Raw genomic sequence first — 20186 nt, 5'->3', positions numbered from 1 at the left:
TACACTTCTCATAGGCCAGCTGTGGCTAATTCATTCATTTTCCAAAGGGGCCATGTGAGAACTGGAACAGTTGTTAAGGGCCACCCTAAAATGCTAACCTCAATTGTGTTCCTTGTTAATTTACTGTTTATATAAATCATAGAATATTTTTTTCCATACCTAAGGACAGGTTTAGAGTGTTCAATTAACCTAAAAAGCTATGCTTTTAGAATGTGGGAGGAAGCCATAGTACTTGGAGAAAACCCACACAAACGCAGGGAGAACATACAAATACACACATGAAAGGCATTGAGGGATTTGGACCCCCAACCTCAGAATTATGAGGTAGCAATGCTAACCACTAATCCACCAAGCCACCAAGAAAGAAAAAAAGGTCAACATTTTATTCAAATCAAGCGGTATAAGCGGTCATTAAAAAGACACCACACACACTATATTTCAATATTTCAATATTTCTAGTTTCATCCATTCCTAGTTGGGACTCAAAAATCATTATCAGGGAAAATCCCCCTCTTTCCCTGCAACGTGCAGGAAATAAGAACATTGCTAAGAGGATGACCCCCCGTTTTTTAATAGTTGCTAGAGGCGTCGGAAAAGTCAGGTAATGTGGCGACAATTTTGCTAAATTGGCCACACCGAAGACACGTCTTTGCTCTTGCTCGCCTGCTCCGCCCAAATACGTGCACAACAAAATACAAGCACCAAATATTTTATGTTCTAATTTTACTTCATATACGGTAGATTGTGAGGGCATGTCAGAGACTGTGGGTGTGGAAGTCTGCCTACAATCACTAAGTCTTCAGTGGAAAGAAATATATTCAAACCTTGTCGGTGCAAGTCTCGATGCAGGACTGTGTAGTTAGATTGGTTTGAAATGAGTGAATAGGGAAATTGTTGGTAGTGTTGTTCACCAATTTGAAGCAGCCTCGCTGGCGAGCATTCCTGACTGTTGCAAAAGAAAGGAAAAAAACACACACATAAATATGACCAATGGATTTCAGGCAACAAACAATCGACGAACATAAATCACTATTTAGAATAAACTTTCAAAATAAATATTTCTGACTTCATAGCAGCCTTATACTTGACTTTAAATTATATTATTAAACAGAAACAGCACAAAATCAAAGAAATGCAATCACTAAGCACTTTACTTAAAAGAGCTTCAATATTGTATTTGAAATCAATTCCCTTTTTTAGTAAATCTTAGTTATGACCTAAAGAGAGGTATTTATTCAACAAATGTTTAGTATTGTACATTACTTTGTACTTAATTGAATTGCACTGCTTTTCCACCTCGTTAAAGAAGGTAAAAAAAAATATTTGGAAATTCCATCTTTCCGTTTGTTATATATACATTGAAACTGACTTTAATGGGCACGTGGGTGAGTTGGAATCTATCCCAGCTGACTTTGGGTGAGGGGCAAGCAACATCCTCCAATTGCAGGACAGATATAAACAAGCATTCACATGACCTCATATAGGCAATTTAGAGTCATCAATTAAGCTAACTTGCATTTTTTTAGAATTGGAAGGAAGCCAGTGTAGCCATGCAAGCTCCACACAGGAAGGCCGGAACCAAAATTCAAACTCAAAACCTTTCAACTGTAAGGCCATCCTGCTATATTGTAAATGTAGGAAGTAAAAATAAAGGATGGTTTCTGCATTTTTATATTCGATCTCCAAAATGTAATATGATCTTGTTCAGCCATCCTTCCACAGAAAATGATTTGCGATTGTTTTTACATACGGACTACCAAATAAGCAGATAACCTGCAAAAGTCAATCAAAACAACATGTTTGGCAGAGGTAATAATAAACATACTGCTACCTCAGAATCAGAGAACTATCGTGGTTAAAATAATGAAAGTCATTTATTGTCTTTGTAAAGGCAGACTTTTTCATAAGATTTGTTTTGGTGCGTGGTGCACAAATAAAGATTAACTCTTGGCTACATTGGCACACACATGACATGCTCAAACATTGTGATTACCATGTACAGTGTGTACACATGCACAAACATTTTAGCAAACGCACTAATTGCAAGGAATCACTGTATTTAAGACCATGATGGTGGAGTGCTGAAGACAGCCAGGTGGGAATCGATGTAAATTACATCCAAAACTGAGAAAAACACTCAAGGCGTGTTTGTATAAATCCTCAATGGGCATGGCGGTAGGATGAAAAGGGATAGAACATATTTTTCAAGGATTTAAAGGTGGCCTGAGGAAACATGTGGATTGAGAGGCAGAGGTTGCGCCGTTGTTGAATTGCTTTGTCAGCGATTTGACATTGACATACTCTCCGCAGGCCCTCAGAGAGCACATCCAGATAAAAACATTCCTGATCAAATGAAGGGGCTTTAAAGTAGGCCTCTTGTGTGACAGTGTGTTTTTGCAGACCAATCTGTAAGCAGCATACAGAGATCTTGTCTCATTACCCTCAACTTATGTAGTAATGGCTATAAATGACAAATAAAATATAGTCGCTGTCATGTGAAAAACACTTATCTCAATTTTTTTTTCAATTTTCTTATTTTGACGTGAATGGTGTTTCCGCGTTACAGACATCACATTAATGTGAAAATTAAACCTTTTTCCAAAATTGGACATAAGTCTTTTTCACAGGACAGCGACGATATGGCAGGTTTAGTGGTCCGCGGGCTGTCATTCCCATCAGTGTGAATGAGCCCCCCTTGGGTACCCTTTTACTCATATGGTTTCTCTGTGCCTTGTCATGTCTTTCTTATCACAGTTTATCAGGTTGTGTGCTTGGTGTGTGTGTGTGTGTGTGTGTGTGTTGGTGTGGGGGTGAGGGTGGGGGTGGGGGGGTGTGTGCGCGTGGGTGGGTGGAGGTGTATGTGCGAGTGCTGATGTACTGGCGGATATATGTCTTTGGGTATGTTGGGAGGGAGGGCGGATGTGGGTCTTTCTTTTATGTTGTGAAAAATGAGAATATTCCGCTTTCGTCAAACTTTTTTTGACAGGTTTGTAGTCCGGAAGTAAAAATCATGGCGTCATTTTGTAGTCCATAAGCCGCGACCCTTTTATGACGTCACATACGGGTTAAATCCCACCCCTTTGATGGCGTCATTTTGTAGTCCATAAGCCACACCACTAACCCCGCCCCTTTGTAGTCCATAAGACCCATCCCTAACCACGCCCCTTTGTAGTCCATAAGTCCCACACCTAACCGCGCGCGTTGATGACGTCATGTTGTAAACCATAAGCCCCTCCCTAGCCCCGCTTCGTTTCCTGTCTGCCATTTTGGCACTTCCTTGTCCACGCCCCTTTAACATGTCATTTATGATTAACGCCCCCTTCCGGTACGACCAAATATGGACATTATGCTTCCGCCATGTTCAAGAAATGCCTGGGCATGTTTTGAACAATGATGTCACCCCGGGCAAGTCCAGGCCTGTCCTGGCTGCCACCATCTTTTCCGTCATGCCCAAATATGGTTATGGATGAGATCATATTTCTGCCTCGTTCAAATTAACAGAGGGACATGTACAAACATACCGGCATCTTTTCCGGTATGCCCAAATATGGACATACTGCTTCCGCCTCGTCCAAGACATGTACAGACATGTTTTTAGACCCTCCCCTCATTTGCAAAGCGCGACCACACAATAAAACAGAAAGTAAAACAGATCTTCATAAAGGCATCATGATTGAGGGGACATGTATTTCTATTCATAAAGGCTGTGGATCAAACGCTCATCAAAAATCAAGGATTTATTTGGAAAGAAGACAACACCCGCCCACTGAATCATTGACTCAAACCTGGTCTTTGTCCGCCCCTGCCGCTGGAATATGGGGTTACACATTTACCTATGAAACAGCAGAACTACACCTGTCAAGTCAAGTCAAATTTATTTATACACCTGTACATCATTGTGCATGCTTGGTTATGTTTTTTTTTAAATTGACTGAGAATCGCAACCTTTATTGTTCTACTACACTTTGTTAGGACGTTTCCCATACAATTATGAAGAGCCCACTTGATCGAATTCATCTTAGCGCAATACCACGTCATCTACACGTGTGCCTATGAAACACCTGAACTACACCTGTACACCATTTAGCATGCTTGGTTATGTTTTTTTAATGAGAATAGCAACCCTTATTGTTCTTATACAACATGATAGGACGTTTCCCATACAATCGTGAAGTGCCCACCTGATTGAATTCATCTTAGCGTAATACCACGTCCTCTACACATGTGCCTATGAAACACCTGAACTACACCTGTACACCATTGTGCATGCTTGGTTATGTTTTTTAATGACTGAGAATAGCAACCCTTATTGTTCTAATACAGCTTGTTAGGGCATCTTTCATACAATCATCAGGTTAGTGTACAGTTTAGGCGACATAATTGTGAAGTCTAAGCGCAGGCCTCTTCTCATTTTCTGGTGTCAGTACAAAACTGTTGCCCCCACCTGTGCTCGGAGCCTGCATGCCTTCTTAAAATACAGACAGATAGGCCTCACTCAGATGTCTTTGGGCTCTCCAGAAATGTGTGTGCGTATGGTAAGTCTTACAATGAGGTGCTTTGTTCATCAGTGGTTATACTTTCCCTTTCACGTTGTTAATTAGGAAGTTAGCCTTGGCAAAATGTGGGGGGTGTAGGCCTATACAGATTTTATCTCATCAGGGTGGGTGATAAAACCCAATATTCCAAATAACCCATGATCTTTCAAATCGTAAATTAAGAGTCAAATGCAGAGAGGTATGAACGATATGAACGGAGTGGCACAAGAAGAAGAAGAATCTCAGTGGAGCACCAAAGAAACTCAGAGACAAACAGACCATAACAAATGGACAGTAAGTACATACTTTAAAAAACTTCTCCTAGTTTCATGACTAACACGAGTTTATGTCATCTAAATGTGATCTTGTTTTACATTTAACTGGAGGCGCATGAATAACACTTGTACAAGTTATCATTAGCTATTGTTTTAGGATTTTAGCTATCCATGCATTCATGAATAACACTAGTTTATGTTATTATCTATTTGTTTTAGGATTTTAGCCGTCCATGCATTCCTAAATAACAATCTGTGAAATCATTATACCTGTTTCAGATGTAACTATGTCTTCGTGCATATTCATGAAAATGCCAAATAGAACATTAAGTTATGCCAAGAATCATATTTAATCACGTTTTTTCAAATGAGTCAGTCTCAACCTTTAAAGTCATCCACATTTACTTGATGAACCTCTATATTTATTAATAATGCAAATAATGTATAGACTAATTATATTATGTATTTGATCATCTGTTATTGTTGACCATGCTTTCTTAAATACCCAGTGTTTAAACATCGACCTGTTACTTTAGTGGATACTTTTACTAGCATAAATGTTTGTTTAGAATCCCGTTATTTTAAAATCATGCGAGAGATTGATGTAAACTCATTAATCAAAGACGGAGGTAAAACCTATACAATATACTGTTTCTTGTTTCAGCCTAAAGCTCTGTCGTATTTGTACATTCATGTACAGACATCATGAAATACAAGTTCCTCACCAGTGAATCAGTACGTGAGTAGACCCCACATACTGGAGTGTTCAAGCTGTCTTATCTTTTTTTATGACCTTCTCACATCCACCTTAGCAGGAAGGATGAGAAAAACAAACGACAAGGAGTAAAGTTACATGCGAAATCAGAGACACACTGAGCTATCCATCCTCACACCAATCTGCCTCCAACCAGCTGCTTGAGCGATGAATACCAAGTCTAAATTGACTTTGTCAATTTGTTGAGATATTTAAAATTGGGGTGCCATGGTAAGTTATACATTGTTGTGAGGCGGTAAAAGATGATCTGACATGTAAGGAAAAGTATCTTTCAGTTCATCCATGTGTGACCTATATCTTTGCTGCTGTAACACTGAAAATGTCCCCACTGTGGGATCAATAAAGGCATTCTTATCTTCTTATCTTATCTTATTTGAACCTAGTATGTGTTTAACATGCGAGTAATTGTCAAATGTATACAGTTCTTACACGCACCTAGATTTGAAAGTTTTTGTTTATTTGTTTGTTTGTTTTTAAATGATGCCCTGTCTCACTCAATTATTGGGTAAGAGCTGGGTCTTTAAAAAGGAAACCACCACATGTTGAGAAAAATGAAGGTATCAAGCTAAGTTTATGAAGTCATGTCAACTTGAATGTTGTTTTTAAGCTAACCAACAATACAAAGTGAGTATGCAGACTAAATGAAGTGAATGTCATGATCAACATTATTTTGAAGTCAATCCATAAAAGTTAAAAGTTTTGAATGAAGTGAATGTCATTATCAATGTTGTTATTTGAACTCAAATCATAAAAGTTGAAAGCTGATTTCAATGATTCACATGTTTAACATGCGTTGATGTATTAAAGTAAGTATTTTTAGAGTTACGTTTGAGAGTGTAGAACTGTGACTCTCAGGTTTTTACATGCTTTTTATGACTATCACAATTTCAAGCAGACAAACGCATACTTTTACGAAGACAAATGTTTGTTGAGAATCCTGATATTTTAAAAATCGTTATGAGAGTTCATCTAATTTATCAGAGCAGGAAGTAAAACCTACACGATACATTATTTCAGTGAAAGGAGCTAAAGTTCTGTCACATTGGGTTATCTCTGAACTTTTCATTTCGAGGTTCTTACGAATTCTTAAGGCGAATACATCAGTATCCTTCAATTAACCACGCCCCGTCCATCTCTCACATGCTCTCGCTCTCACTCTCTCTCTCTCTCTCTCTCTCTCTCTCTCCCTCTCTCTCTCTCTAACGAGAAAACCACGCCTATGGCGAGGAGGCGTGTCATCCACAACCCCTTTCGGTGGTATAAGACAGCAGATCTCCAAACCAACCCATAACAACCTGTGGCTCGAGAAAAGAAAAAGAACAACATCCACAATGCCAGTAACCCGACAGACATCCAGACGCATAGAAACGGTATGGGCACCATTGGGACCCCAAAGGGGTCAGCCAATGGAGAGTGGTCCTGGGGTTAAAAGTTCGAGACAAACGCCCACCACCTGCAAACCTCTGACACAGATAATCGGCAACTAAGACAATAATGATTGTGAAGAAACGGCAGTGAATGTGGCTGATGAAAACCTCACGGTGGAACCAACGGTGACCGCTGACCACGTTTTTACAACGGAGTGCCCTCAGCAGAAGCTGTCGGTGTTCGAGGAGGCTGAGAAGGAGAACATACCACCAATGGACATCCCTCAAACGTCCTTGACCGGAGCTGTCAAGACTTTAACAAAAGAGACGTTGACTGAGGAAGGGGAACAAAACGGGGAGGAGAAGGATGACGATGAGTTAAGGGAAGAAAGTTCAGTTAAATGTAAAACAAGATCACATTTAGATGACATAAACTCGTGTTAGTCATGAAACTATGAGAAGTTTTTTAAAGTATGTACTTACCGTCCATTTTTTATGGTCTGTTTGTCTCTGAGTTTCTTTGGTGCTCCACTGAGATTCTTCTTCTTGTGCCACTCCGTTCATATCGTTCATACCTCTCTGCATTTGACTCTTAATTTACGATTTGAAAGGTCATGGGTTATTTGGAATATTGGGTTTTATCACCCATCCTGACGAGATAAAATCTGTATAGGCCTACACCCCCCACATTTTTCCAATGCTAACTTCCTAATTAACAACGTGAAAGGGAAAGTATAACCACTGATGAACAAAGCACCTCATTGTAAGACTTATGATACGCACACACATTTCTGGGGAGCCCATAGACACCTGAGTGAGGCCTATCTGTCTGTATTTTAAGAAGGCATGCAGGCTCCGAGCACAGGTGGGGGCAACAGTTTTGTACTGACACCAGAAAATGAGAAGAGGCCTGCGCTTAGACTTTTCACAATTATGTTGCCTAAACTGTACACTAACCTGATGATTGTATGAAAGATGCCCTAACAAGCTGTATTAGAACAATAAGGGTTGCTATTCTCAGTCATTAAAAAACATAACCAAGCATGCACAATGGTGTACAGGTGTAGTTCAGGTGTTTCATAGGCACATGTGTAGATGACGTGGTATTGCGCTAAGATGAATTCGATCAAATGGGCACTTCATAATTGTATGGGAAACGTCCTAACAAAGTGTAGTAGAGCAATAAGAGTTGCGATTCTCAGTCAATTAAAAAAAACATAACCAAGCATGCACAATGATGTACAGGTGTATAAATAAATTTGACTTGACTTGACTTGACAGGTGCAGTTCTGCTGTTTCACAGGCAAATGTGGAACCCCATATTCCAGCGGCAGGGGCGGACAAAGACCAGGTTTGAGTCAATGATTCAGTGGGCGGGTATTGTCTTCTTTCCAAATAAATCCTTGTATTTCTATTCATAAAGGCTGTGGATCAAACGCTCATCAAAAATCATGTCCCCTCAATCATGATGCCTTCATGAAGATCTGTTTTACTTTCTGTTTTAGTGTGTGGTAGCGCATTGCAAATGAGGGGAGTGTCTAAAAACATGTCTGTACGTGTATTGGACGAGGCGGAAGCAGTATGTCCATATTTGGGCATACCGGAAAAGATGGCGGCCGTTCAAAACAGGTCTGTACATGCCTGGGGTGACATCACTGTTCAAAACATGTCTGTACATGCCTTGGCCGAGGCGGAAGTATGATCTTATCCATACCCATATTTGTTTGTGCATGCCGGGAAAGATGGCGGCAGCCAGGACATGTCTGTACATGTCCCTCTCTTACTTTGAACGAGGCGGAAGCATGATCTCATCCATACCCATATTTGGGCATAACGGAAAAGATGGCGGCAGCCAGGACAGGCCTGGACTTGCCCGGGTTGACATCATTGTTCAAAACATGCCCGGGCATGCCTTGAACGTGGCGGAAGCATAATGTCCATATTTGGTCATACCGGAAGGGGGCGTTAATCATAAATGACGTGTTAAAGGGAAATGGAATAGAAAGTGCCAAAATGGCGGACAGGAAATGAAGCGGGGCTAGGGAGGGGCTTATGGACTACAACATGACATCATCAAACCGCGCGGTTAGGTGTGTGACTTATGGACTACAAAGGGGCGGGGTTAGGGATGGGACTTATGGACTGCAAAGGGGCGTGGTTAGGTATGGGATTTATGGGCTACAAATGACGTCATAAAGTGGGCGGGATTTATCCAGATGTGACATCATAAAAGGGGCGGGGCGTATGTACTACAAAATTGCGTCACGATTTTTACTTCCAGACTACAAACCTGTCAAAAAAAGTTTGACGAAAGCGGAATATTCTCATTTTTGTTGTGTTTTGGACATTTTCTATTGGACAGCACTTTGAGTTGCATTTTTTTGTATGAAAAGTGCTACAGAGTATAAATAAACTTGATCGATAGTGGTTAGCACATCTGTCTCATAGTTAAAAGGTTCTGGGTTCACATCTGGACTACAGCATCCGTGTGTGGAGTTTGCATATTCTTCTCTCCCCGAAAGAGGAAATCAACCCAAGCATATTTTTTTCAAGAATATGTTCTATGCAAACCCACTAGTTGAAACAAGGCATTCTGATAAATATTGTTTGTGGAATAAGAGTTTTAATCCACTAGTTTTTAGCCATCTCTGGCGGTGGCCATTTCGTAACTTCTGTCAACTGAAAATGACATCACAACTACCCAGGGCTCAGGTAACAAACATTCATGGCTCAGCTTTAGAAAACAGGCGAGCTGTGATTGGTCCTTCCCTTAGCCCTGGGTAGTTGTGATGTCATCTTCAGTCGACAGAAGTGAATATTTATCAGAATGCAGTGTTTCAACTAGTGGGCCTCCTGGGGACATATTCTTGAAAAAAATATGTTTGGGTAGATTTCCTCTCCCGGTATACTGACTTCCTCCCACATTCAAAAAATATGCATATTAGATTAAAATTCAGTTCTCCAAATTGTACAGCTGGAATAGGTTGCAGTTGACTTGCAGTCATAAAGAGGATAGAAAATGAATGGATGGATTGAAATTACAATCATGTTGTTACTTTTTATATTTGACTATTTGACGATTTTCTAATTTTATGGAGATGGCATGGCTAAACAAGAAACAATTTGTCCTGTACCTGCATCGCATAACATTGGTATCCTTGGGGTATGTTTAATTTTTCTGATTACTGTATTTTTCTTTGGATCAAACAGCCGCAACCATTCAAACTGACATTTACACCTTTGACCAATTTAGAGTACAGTATTCAGTGGACCTTATGCACTGCAATGCATTACCATTGGAAAGATCAGGTGGCCTAACAGTTTCCACCGTCAATATGGAAGCTACTGCAATGCCATCTGACTGAAAAATAATCTCTGTCGTTAAATGTTTGTTAAAGGGGAAGTCAATATTTTTTTCCAGAATATGTTCTATGCAGGCCACTAGTTGAAACCTGGTTTTCTGATGCATTTGTGGAATATGAGTTAAGCAGCAAAATCCACCCCTTTTTAGCCATCTCAGGGGGCAGCCATTTTGTCACTTCTGTTGACTGAAAATGACATCGACCTTCGTCAGGTCGCAGATAAGGACCAATCACGGCTCACCTTTTCTGAATCCGAGCCACGATTGGTCGTTATCTGAGCCCTGAGCAACGTTGATGTCATCTTCAGTCGACAGAAGTGACAAAATGGCCGCCTCCTGAGCTAGCTAAAAAAGTGGATTTCTCATATTCCACAAACGGAATAATCAGAATGCCCTGTTTAGACTGGTGGGCCTGCACAGAACAGATTCAGGAAAAAATATGTTTGGGTGGACTTCCCCTTTAAGGTACTTTCAGTGCTGGTACTTTTCAAGGTTGAAATGCTGTCAAAGGTTTTTCTTTTTCAAAGACGAGATTTCTTCAGCATCAACTCGGTTGATGGGGTTTTCCCATGTGGTCACTATACTTTACACGTTGAACATGCCACATGTGGCTGGTAGTCTAGACTGGATGTTACAACTAACTAGATGTCGGTGACCCGGGAATGGGTTACAGTGGACCCCCACATACTCAGATACTCGCGGTCCTGCACTCGCAGATTCACCTATTTGCTGATCCCCCATGCCCTCACCCCCATTCCCCCTCCCAATAGTTTTAAAGTTTTAAAATATTTTATTAAATTTGTATTTATTGGAGCACTCACGTTTTTTGGGCAAAACACGTTTTCGCGGATGAAGCCCTTCTTATTCAAGAAATTACTCCAATTATTTTCAATGCATTTAAAATGTATGTCTATTACATGGACATTTTCGCAATTCAAGGGCCAGCCTGATCCCTTTCCCCAACGAATAGCGAGGGTCCACTGTACTTCTATTTCCACTATTTAATTTTTTCCCACTGTCCTTAGGGATTCCACTTTATTTTCTTACTTGAATGTAAGTGTTCATCTTGTGCAAAGAATAAAGACACTTCCTTTCATCTTCACTGACGAGGAATTGACTCACATTTTCGGTGACCAGGCATCTGCTCCTGCACCTTGTAAATGGAGAGACGTCCCACGCCGCCACAAGGAGATCCCCTCTCACCCCGGCAAGCCAGACTACAATCTTCCTCAGCAACCTGCAGGCTATTGATTCTGTTCCCACAGTGACATTCAGCGCCATACTCCAACCCTGCAAACTGGTACCCACTAACAGTACACGCACACAAAACAACTAAGAATTATTACTAGTTATTGCCCAAAGCAAGGTCGGTCAATAACCTCCAGCTACTGGCCTCAGGCTAAACTCATTCCACGGGACATTCATGATAATTCAATGCATCCTGTTATGTCAAACCTACTCACATTTAATCTACAGTACATGATGTTATAGTCATACCGCATCCTCCTTTGCTCATCTAGCAAATTATTTTTGAGCTATAACACCTGTCACCTGTGATCGGTAGGCTGCTGTGACTCCTTCTCACCACCTCAATCTGTATCCTCTGTTCTTAGGCAAAGAGAGAGACCTCATCAAACCTGACCTTTACATACTTGCTTTTGACGCTTCCTCTTAAATTGCCTTGACTTTTTAGTTTTTGCCAGTCGCAGTAATTGGCCCACTCAGTTAACGAGCAGGATTTCAGTCGGTGTGGAATTGTGGATTAGGGGTGAAATAAGGGCCAAGAGGCTACTCGGAGGAGGTTTGGGTGCTTGCTTGAGCTGTGAGCAGCAAATCTGCATTCATCTCAGGTATTAAGGTATTAAAAGGAATAATTCCTTTCTTGATTTTGCTTTGAAGAAACCCACCTGCTTCTCCACATTTTTATGCAGTCCTGCTCTCAACCTTTTTTTGTGTAGCCGCTCTAGCCACAAACCACTGATGTCATCACATTTACGCACACACCCACCCACACACGTACACACACACCTGCCCGGCTCTTACTTTTGCAACAGATACGGCATTATATTTGCTTCTTTCACCCCGCCTCATCTTTTACTGTCATCTAGCCACCTGGCTCTCCACTGCCTCAACACACAGGAGGCTTTCATGAAGGAGACTGAGAGCCAAAGCATTTACTCAAACAGCAGGGCTTTTGTGGTCCACTCATTGAGGCTCGGTGAAAAAGCATTACCTTTCTGAGCAGGTGTCTTGACACAGAGAGCTGGTCATTTTCCGCAGGTCATAAAGCATAATTCCTCCAAGGGCTCGCTCGCTGGCGTTGTGCAGGAAGCAACCCATGTAGGTCCCTATATGTAACGGAATTGATTTTGGTCAGTAATTGTCAGTCAGTTTGACTGCATCCACCATAATCTTGAATACAAAATTGAGGAACATATAACACTTTTTTTCTTGGGAAATCTCTGACTACAAATTGCATATAGAGTATCACTGTATATTTTTGAAGCACACGTAAAGAATTCCTGCTTGGCAATAGCTCAACAATCAGTCAGTTGCACAGACTGGGCAATGCTATTTATCTGTTAGATGAGGGCTATAGCCCGAACAATATTAACCATTCATAGAGCAGTCATTAAAATAAAGACAAAATCCCAACTTGTGGAGCAATTTGGAGTTCAAGGAATTTTCTGGAATAATTAGCCTCAAAAGTTGAAATGCAACATAGACTTTGAACAGTCACCATGTGTCTTTTACAACAGAAAATAATATCAGATGTAATCTCATCAAAAGCAGCATCAAAAGGATTAGGGAAGGTGAAGGAAAAGTGTGACGATAATCATACAACCTGGAACCAATCTAAATATACAATTGATTGTTAGAATAAAGTGTACCTTGAAGTTCGAACACCCCAAAAGTTGCACAACCAAAATGTGAAGTTACTAGCACTCGAGCCGCAGTGTACTTAAGTACACCTGTGTTCCGTATTCTACTATTGTGAACTGATGTCTGCTGTACATCTTATCTTATTGAAATATCTATAGCTAAAAGCACTTCAGTCAACCTAATTTCAAACAGGATCAAACTGCTTGTGTTTTTTCACTTCCTTGTTTTGACTGACTGAGACCATTTCTGAAAAGACAACTCTGAGAATAGGAGAATGTGAGAAAAGAAGACGAATATAATAATAATAGGAATAATAATAGAATAATAGATCAAATTCATATAGCCCTTTTCTAGACACTCGAAGACATTCTACATAGCGTACATGTAAAAGATAGTGGATAACAATGACAGTAAGAGGGGAGAAGAACAGCCCTCTACTGAGGTGATGATCTCCACGAAAGGAGACGCCAGTAGCTGAGCCCAAAGAGCCACATGAATGTTCAGGGCCATGGAACAATCAAGGCCAGAAAGACATGGGGCCCTATTTTTGTGCCCAGCGCAAGTCAAGTGCAAAGCGCTAAGTGGAGTTTTCTTTACTTTGGTACTTTCAAAGACATGTAAAGGCGTTTGTACCTCATTGGCGTTTGTACCCGTTACGGGGCTGAACACAGCCGGCTTGTTTCCCGACCAATGGAAATGGTTCCCACCTTGTCTTTAAATTCAGTGCAGGAGAGGCGCCCGGTCTATATTGAGAAGCGGAGTCAGTGGAGTCCTTGCTGGAGTCCATGCAGAAACTCCGTTGCCAGGAACTACGTTGCCTGCCTTCTGCTGTACATGCTTCTGTCACGGAACAACTGGACCATGTACTGAAAGCTAATGTTTTTCAAAAGATTGAGGCATCAGCCTGAATGATGCTGTTGTAGCTATAGAATGTAAAACTGGTGGAACAAAAATACAGTAAATGCAACAAATTACTCTGTGTGAATGCATAAAGATTTTATTACAGACTACCTCGCCTTTTGTGAAACTGTTTTCAAACCAACAAGGTGAAATGTTTTCTACAGTTGACCTAGTCAATGCTTCCTGCCAGCTACCACTACATACATATAATACCCACAAGGGCCTTCCAGGTGTCCAAAAATTATTAGCTCATTGTCAGTGGTCAAACTTTCTGCTAAACATGACCGGAACCCAATGCTTTCAGAAACTGAAAGGTGTTGGACCGGTGTTCAATACCAATAAATGCCACTCCAGGAAGCCCTCCTTCCACTTCTGGGGTCATCAACACCGCTGAGGGCACTCTTCATGATCAAGGGCGCATTGATGCAGTCTTGAGACCTCCTCCATCTTCTAGTCCCTTAAGGTCCTTCTCAGGTCTCGTTTCATTATACTCAAAGATTTTCCTTAACTTTGCAAAGGTTGTAGCCACAATGCATAGATGTGCCTGTAACAAGGACTCCTCCAAGTTGACTCCAGCAGCACAAGCAAGCTTTATGTAAGCAGTACATATACAGTGCAGTCCTTCAAGAACTACAATGGAATGGTTTAGATTAAAGCATATTTATGTGTAAGAATGGCCCAGTCAAAGTCCAGATCTAAAACCCATTGAAAATCTATGGCAAATACTAAAAATAGTGTCTTTCCAAAACTCAGTAAGCAAGAGTTTGAATTGTAATTTTCACAGTCACTGGATTTGTGGATGTGGAGAACTTTTGGAACCCGATGAGGTTTTCTAATTCCCACTTCATCTCCTGATTTAAAAGACGGCGTGTGCATGAGGTTTAGCATGCGAGTAGCAACTGTAATTTGTCTTGTTGTCTTTGAACTGCACAATGAACAAAAGTATAATATCCATTTGACACATGGGAGATGACATTGGAAGAACTTCTGTGCACATGGTCCTACTATAACCAAATTCATACAGTGATTGTTTCTACATGTGGTGTGACACAGCACACCTCGATCCAATGCTTTACAGTCTCCTGCCAGGGCAGAGATTGTTGAATGGCAGATTGAATGCATCTTCTGAGGGCATGATAGGATCTGTCAGTAGCTCCATTAGCAGAAGGGTAATAGACAGAGGTCTTACTGTTATATAAAGCTCTCTAGATGTAAACTGTGGACCATTATCAGCGATTGTTTTCTAATAATGTATTATGAAATACGAGCTGTAATTGAACTTCTGTCTCACGTTCATCTTTTCATGTGAAACCCAAATGTCTTCAGTATACAACAAAAACAAAGAAATTGACGTTGCTGTTCCAATACATTTGGAGGTGAGTGTAAAGTAATCTAGTAATGCATTGGAACAAGGTACACTGTACCATTCTACATGTACAGAACATCTGATTCACTACATGGACTTTGTTATGGTAGGATAATATTCACAAAACAAGACTTTCCTCCAGTGCCATCTTCCACGTTTCAAATTTGACTGTACTGTTTTAAGACAACATGACAAAATGCAGCGCTACTCAGATGCTAAATGTGGCGCACAGCTGCATGCATGACTTCTTTTCAATCAAGAGACAAAATTCCCAAAGCTCACCCGAGATTCGCAAATCCGGTGACTGTAAAAATGAGCATTCAAACGGTTTCTTATTAAGTTATTGAAAGACTTGATCCTCCAACAATTTGATCTGAATTTTTAATCTTTTACAGAGAGATGTTGTGTTTCATAATTTTCAGGAATTTGGTATATGTTCAGACAAGTGCTTTCAGGAAACAGCTATGCTCTGTGGCCTGTACTGTCACAAATGACTCATTGACGAAAGACATGTTAAAATGATTACCGTGCTTGGCTATTTATGAGTTCACATATCAGCTATTTTGCTATTGTGGCCCATACCAGATGGGAGAAGCCAGAGGCAAATACTACGTCAAGTGATGCGAAATATCAGAGCTGGGCGTTCGGCCTAAATGACGGACTGGTCCGTCTATCCGTCACTGAGGGGCCCCCGTTTTGCTGAGTGATGACGAATGACGGGTAAAATTATAAGCATAGTCGGTAGCCCCTTTATTTAATCTGTCATTCGCTGGTGAAAGTTTAGCCGGAATTGGCGACGGAAGCCCGGAAGCTGAATTAGAGGCAAACCGGCCTATAGACAAGGTACTATTTTTTCATCCTGGAATGACGAACGACAGAAGGGTACCCACGCTGCAAGCGGATGACAAATGACGGATGCTCAATTAGTAGTGAAAAGCCCAGCTCTGCTAAATATAGCGGTATTGATAATTACAATGTGAAATGGTAATCCTAATATCCGTTTGTCACACCAGCACACTGTAAATTGTCGCTACTCCCAGTAATTCCATGTTGACGCACATTTCTTTACCTTGATTTGGATACGTGCCAGCGCAGTCTTTGCATCAACAGCAACTCACAGTAATTATAAAATCTGGAGTGTCTAGTGAAGCATAATATGTATGTAATGATAACGTTACATAGCTTATTCATATTCTTACAGTAATGTGAATAGCAAAAAATAACCCCAGTGGATGGAATGATGTAATGTATAATAGGCTGTGTGAGACTATTATGATGCGCTGGCAAGATTAAGGCTTCTTATAAAATGTCATCCAAATTCAGCCTTTGATGGTATCCTTTTCTTTTCATAGGTGACACATAAAAGTCGTCCTTTCCAGACATTGTGTAGCGTGAAATGTGCATGTGTGTGTGTGTGTGTGTGTGTGTTTTCTTCAGGTTCTTCAGAAGACTTCATTATATATATCCCCTCGGGTGTGATGCTGTCATATTTTTAGACTATATGCTACATATTTTATTCATTCAAGAGCTATACGCTGTGAAGAAAAGATTTTCTGTATTTGGATGCCTGGAATGCATACAGTGTTGACTTTTAAATTTATTTCAGAATCTCTCCCAAGAGTCTGTTTTCTAAGATGTTTTTGCTTTTAAGATTTCATGGATGCAACTGTTTGAGCTTCCATTTTTTTTCTCTCCTACTACCGACATAAAATGAAATTGCTGCCAAGGGCCAAAGAGTGAATCTAGAGTGTTGCAGAAGATAAATGTACGGTGAAGGCATGTGGCATCAAGGTGCATAGACAAGATGTGGAGCAAGCAGCAGAGCATGGAACCTTTGGTGCCTCCCATGCACCAGTATACGGAATTCATGAATTCAATTTGCTAGAAATATCGGCCAGTCAGAACAACGGGATCTCAAAGACCAGGCTCCACTAAGCAATACAATTTGGCGTTCACAATTTGGGAGCTTGTGTTGTCAGAAGTTGTCTTGGGTACCAAAATAACATCCATTTCATACCACTTTTGAGTACTCTTGTATTAGATTGGCAAACCAGATGATATGGAACCTAGAGGGTGGCGCAAAGCGACCTGCAGTTCTGTGTTTAATAATACTGTATGTTCTTTGCATTTTTGTTTATCTATGGATGAAAAAAAATTCAATCGTCAAAACGATTCCTGTTCACACGGACCTGTAGAAACGAATGAAAACGCTGTCATTTGTATGACAGATTAGTACAATGCATGCACATAAATTGCTTGTCATTCTGAGCTCATAAAAAAAGTAATAGGCAGGTTATTATATGTTACAGTAAATGTAGATGTCATAACAGCCCTGTGCTCTACAGTTGTAATAGGTATTTGCGCTAAATTGTTGCGCTATTTACTGTGCCACATTTGTTGTTGAAATTAATTGCCGTTTTTTTAGTCTTACATTGTATCACTCTGGTATGATGTTGCATTATGTACGTTCGGTAGCTGATACAACTGTTGACATCCAATGCATGTGGTGTTGTATTTTAACTCTGAGTCTGGCATCAGTGTTTTTGTTAAGGAGGCACATAAAAGTGGTCCTTTCCAGACATTGTGTAGTGTGGAATGTGTGTGTTTTCTTCAGGTTGAGGAATTTTTGAGGGGCCCAATTTTAGTAGACCAGCGCCCGTGCGCTCTGTGTAAAAACGGGTGCATGTTCGTTTTCGTGCGGGTGAAAGTTTAGTTGAGCGTGTTTCTGAATTTGGTATACTGCACTGTGCATCGCTAGGCCTCCATTCATTCCCAACGCGACATTCAACTCAACAGATTCAATTCACCTTGGGAACAATTTTCATCTTGCCAAAAATTCCCTATGACCAAAAATGCAACATTCCATCATTGAAATTCCCACAAAATATTATATATATTATATAATATATTTTTATTCTCAAAGACACATTCAACAAAACAGATTCAATCATTGTTCCCATTTGAAATTCAAACATCCAGCACATTTAATTCGCCTTGGTAAGGATTTTCAATTATCAAAAATTCCACAGTAGTTAATTATGGTATTTTCTTCCTGCACTCTATGACCTTTGTAAAATTGAAAAAAAAAACCTTTCTGACAACACTCTGCAATCCTGCCTTGCCTGCTTCGGTTTCGGCTTGCGTGTCTTCATGCTGCTGGCCAACACCATGAGCTTGCTCGCCAAGCCACTTCTCAGTCCGTAGGACCTCCTGTAATTTCCTCTCTGTCCTGTCACCAGCGTCCTGTTGTCACCACATTGTTTCTTGGAATGTTTTTTTTCGATCCGCCCTTCCAGGTTTCCTTCTCCTCCACACATTCTGCTTGGTCGCTGACTATTCAGTCTTGGTGGCCCAAAATGATATGACATCATCCAGGTCATAGCCATCATTTCAGAGGTAGGGGGGTGTCATATTTCTCAGAAATAATCCTACTTTCATGAGCAAATTATCATCCTCTTGCATTCTACTGCTCCTCTCCATAGTGGAATAAGAAATGAATAATAAAATGTCAAAGTCGGGTTGAGGTAAGACACAATGGCAGTAAAGCAAAAGTAGCCAGATAATTAATTTTCCAATAACTATACTGAACACAAAAATAACCCTCCAGTAAAACATCATTGTTGCCACCAAGCTTATTGCAAACATAATAAAAGGGAAGTGAAAAGGTTCTGTACAATCTTTTGTTGTCATTTTAAATAGCCCAGATCCTCCAATTCCAGTGTCTCGTGTTGAATACTAAGTAATAGCCTTGTTGTTTCCATAACTTAAAGAGTGCTAGAAAATCAATTTCAATTCTATTTATTTAATTGAAGGGGCAGTGCAAGTTGATGAAAGACTTTGGACGTAAAAAAGACAGATTATAGCCATTGAGTAATAAAAATCCTCTGAAGTCCACCAAAACCTCAACACATGACACTAAGCTAGGTCAATACTGTAACTAAATACTAAATACAGTTTTCATAATCAGACATGGGGTTATAAATTCAAAATGAATAATCAATCAAATTCACTCACTCTGAACGCTAACGTAAACATACTTGTATATGTATATATATATATATATATATATATATATATATATATATATATATATATATATATATATATATATATATATATATATATATATATATATATATATATATATATATACCAAGTCTTCTTTACGGTGGAGTAAAAGTCGTCGCTGTCATGTGAAAAACACTTATCTCCATTTTTTTTCATTTTCTTATTTTTACATGAATGGTGTTTAAAAAAAGTTTCCAAAATTGGAGATGTGTTTTTCACAGGGCAGCGGCGATATATCAATATACAGGGGTGCACATCATTTTTTTCATGGGGTACTCTCATGCGTACCAGGAGATTGACTTTGGATTTTGGTCATTATAGGCTATGACTCATTCCCTTCTGACCTTTACTTGGGTACCAGTTTAGTCATCTATTAGGGTGTGTGGCCAATGGAGCCCAGATTTCTTCATCTCTTTAATTGGTGCTGTTTCTTCAGCAGTGCATGTCCTGCAATTATCATCTGACTTTGCTTTGTCTGGCGCACATTCTGCTGTCATCCTTCATCTTGGCTTGTCAGCCAAGAGCTCATGCCTGGTTCTTACAACTCCGTGGGGTCCTGCATCTTGACCATCCACCTGAGAGGCCTGAACATTCTCCTTTTGCTAGGCGCCAAAAGCAGTCTTCAGCCAAGCTGAGCATCACCAGATGCCCACCAG

General features: G+C 40.3%; 1 protein-coding gene across 3 annotated transcripts in view; it reads right to left on the bottom strand.

Moving 5' to 3' along the window:
• The window catches only part of wscd1b (WSC domain sialate O sulfotransferase 1b), a 44687-nt gene that overhangs the window by 14414 nt on the left and 10087 nt on the right, over nucleotides 1-20186 (bottom strand). For all 3 annotated transcript variants that reach the window (XM_086012557.1, XM_086012558.1, XM_086012559.1), the window contains 3 exons: nucleotides 12547-12661; nucleotides 11436-11620; nucleotides 825-946 (listed from right to left, as the gene is read on the bottom strand). In XM_086012557.1, coding sequence (XP_085868683.1) covers nucleotides 825-946; nucleotides 11436-11620; nucleotides 12547-12661 — 422 coding nt within the window. The remainder of the gene's footprint in view (nucleotides 1-824; nucleotides 947-11435; nucleotides 11621-12546; nucleotides 12662-20186) is intronic.

Source organism: Filicampus tigris, chromosome 17, assembly GCF_054856515.1.
Source record: "Filicampus tigris isolate MCC_2025a chromosome 17, RoL_Ftig_1.0, whole genome shotgun sequence".
NCBI lineage: Eukaryota > Metazoa > Chordata > Actinopteri > Syngnathiformes > Syngnathidae > Filicampus > Filicampus tigris.
Note: the sequence above shows the minus strand (reverse complement) of the source record. Positions and strands in the feature narration are given on the sequence as shown.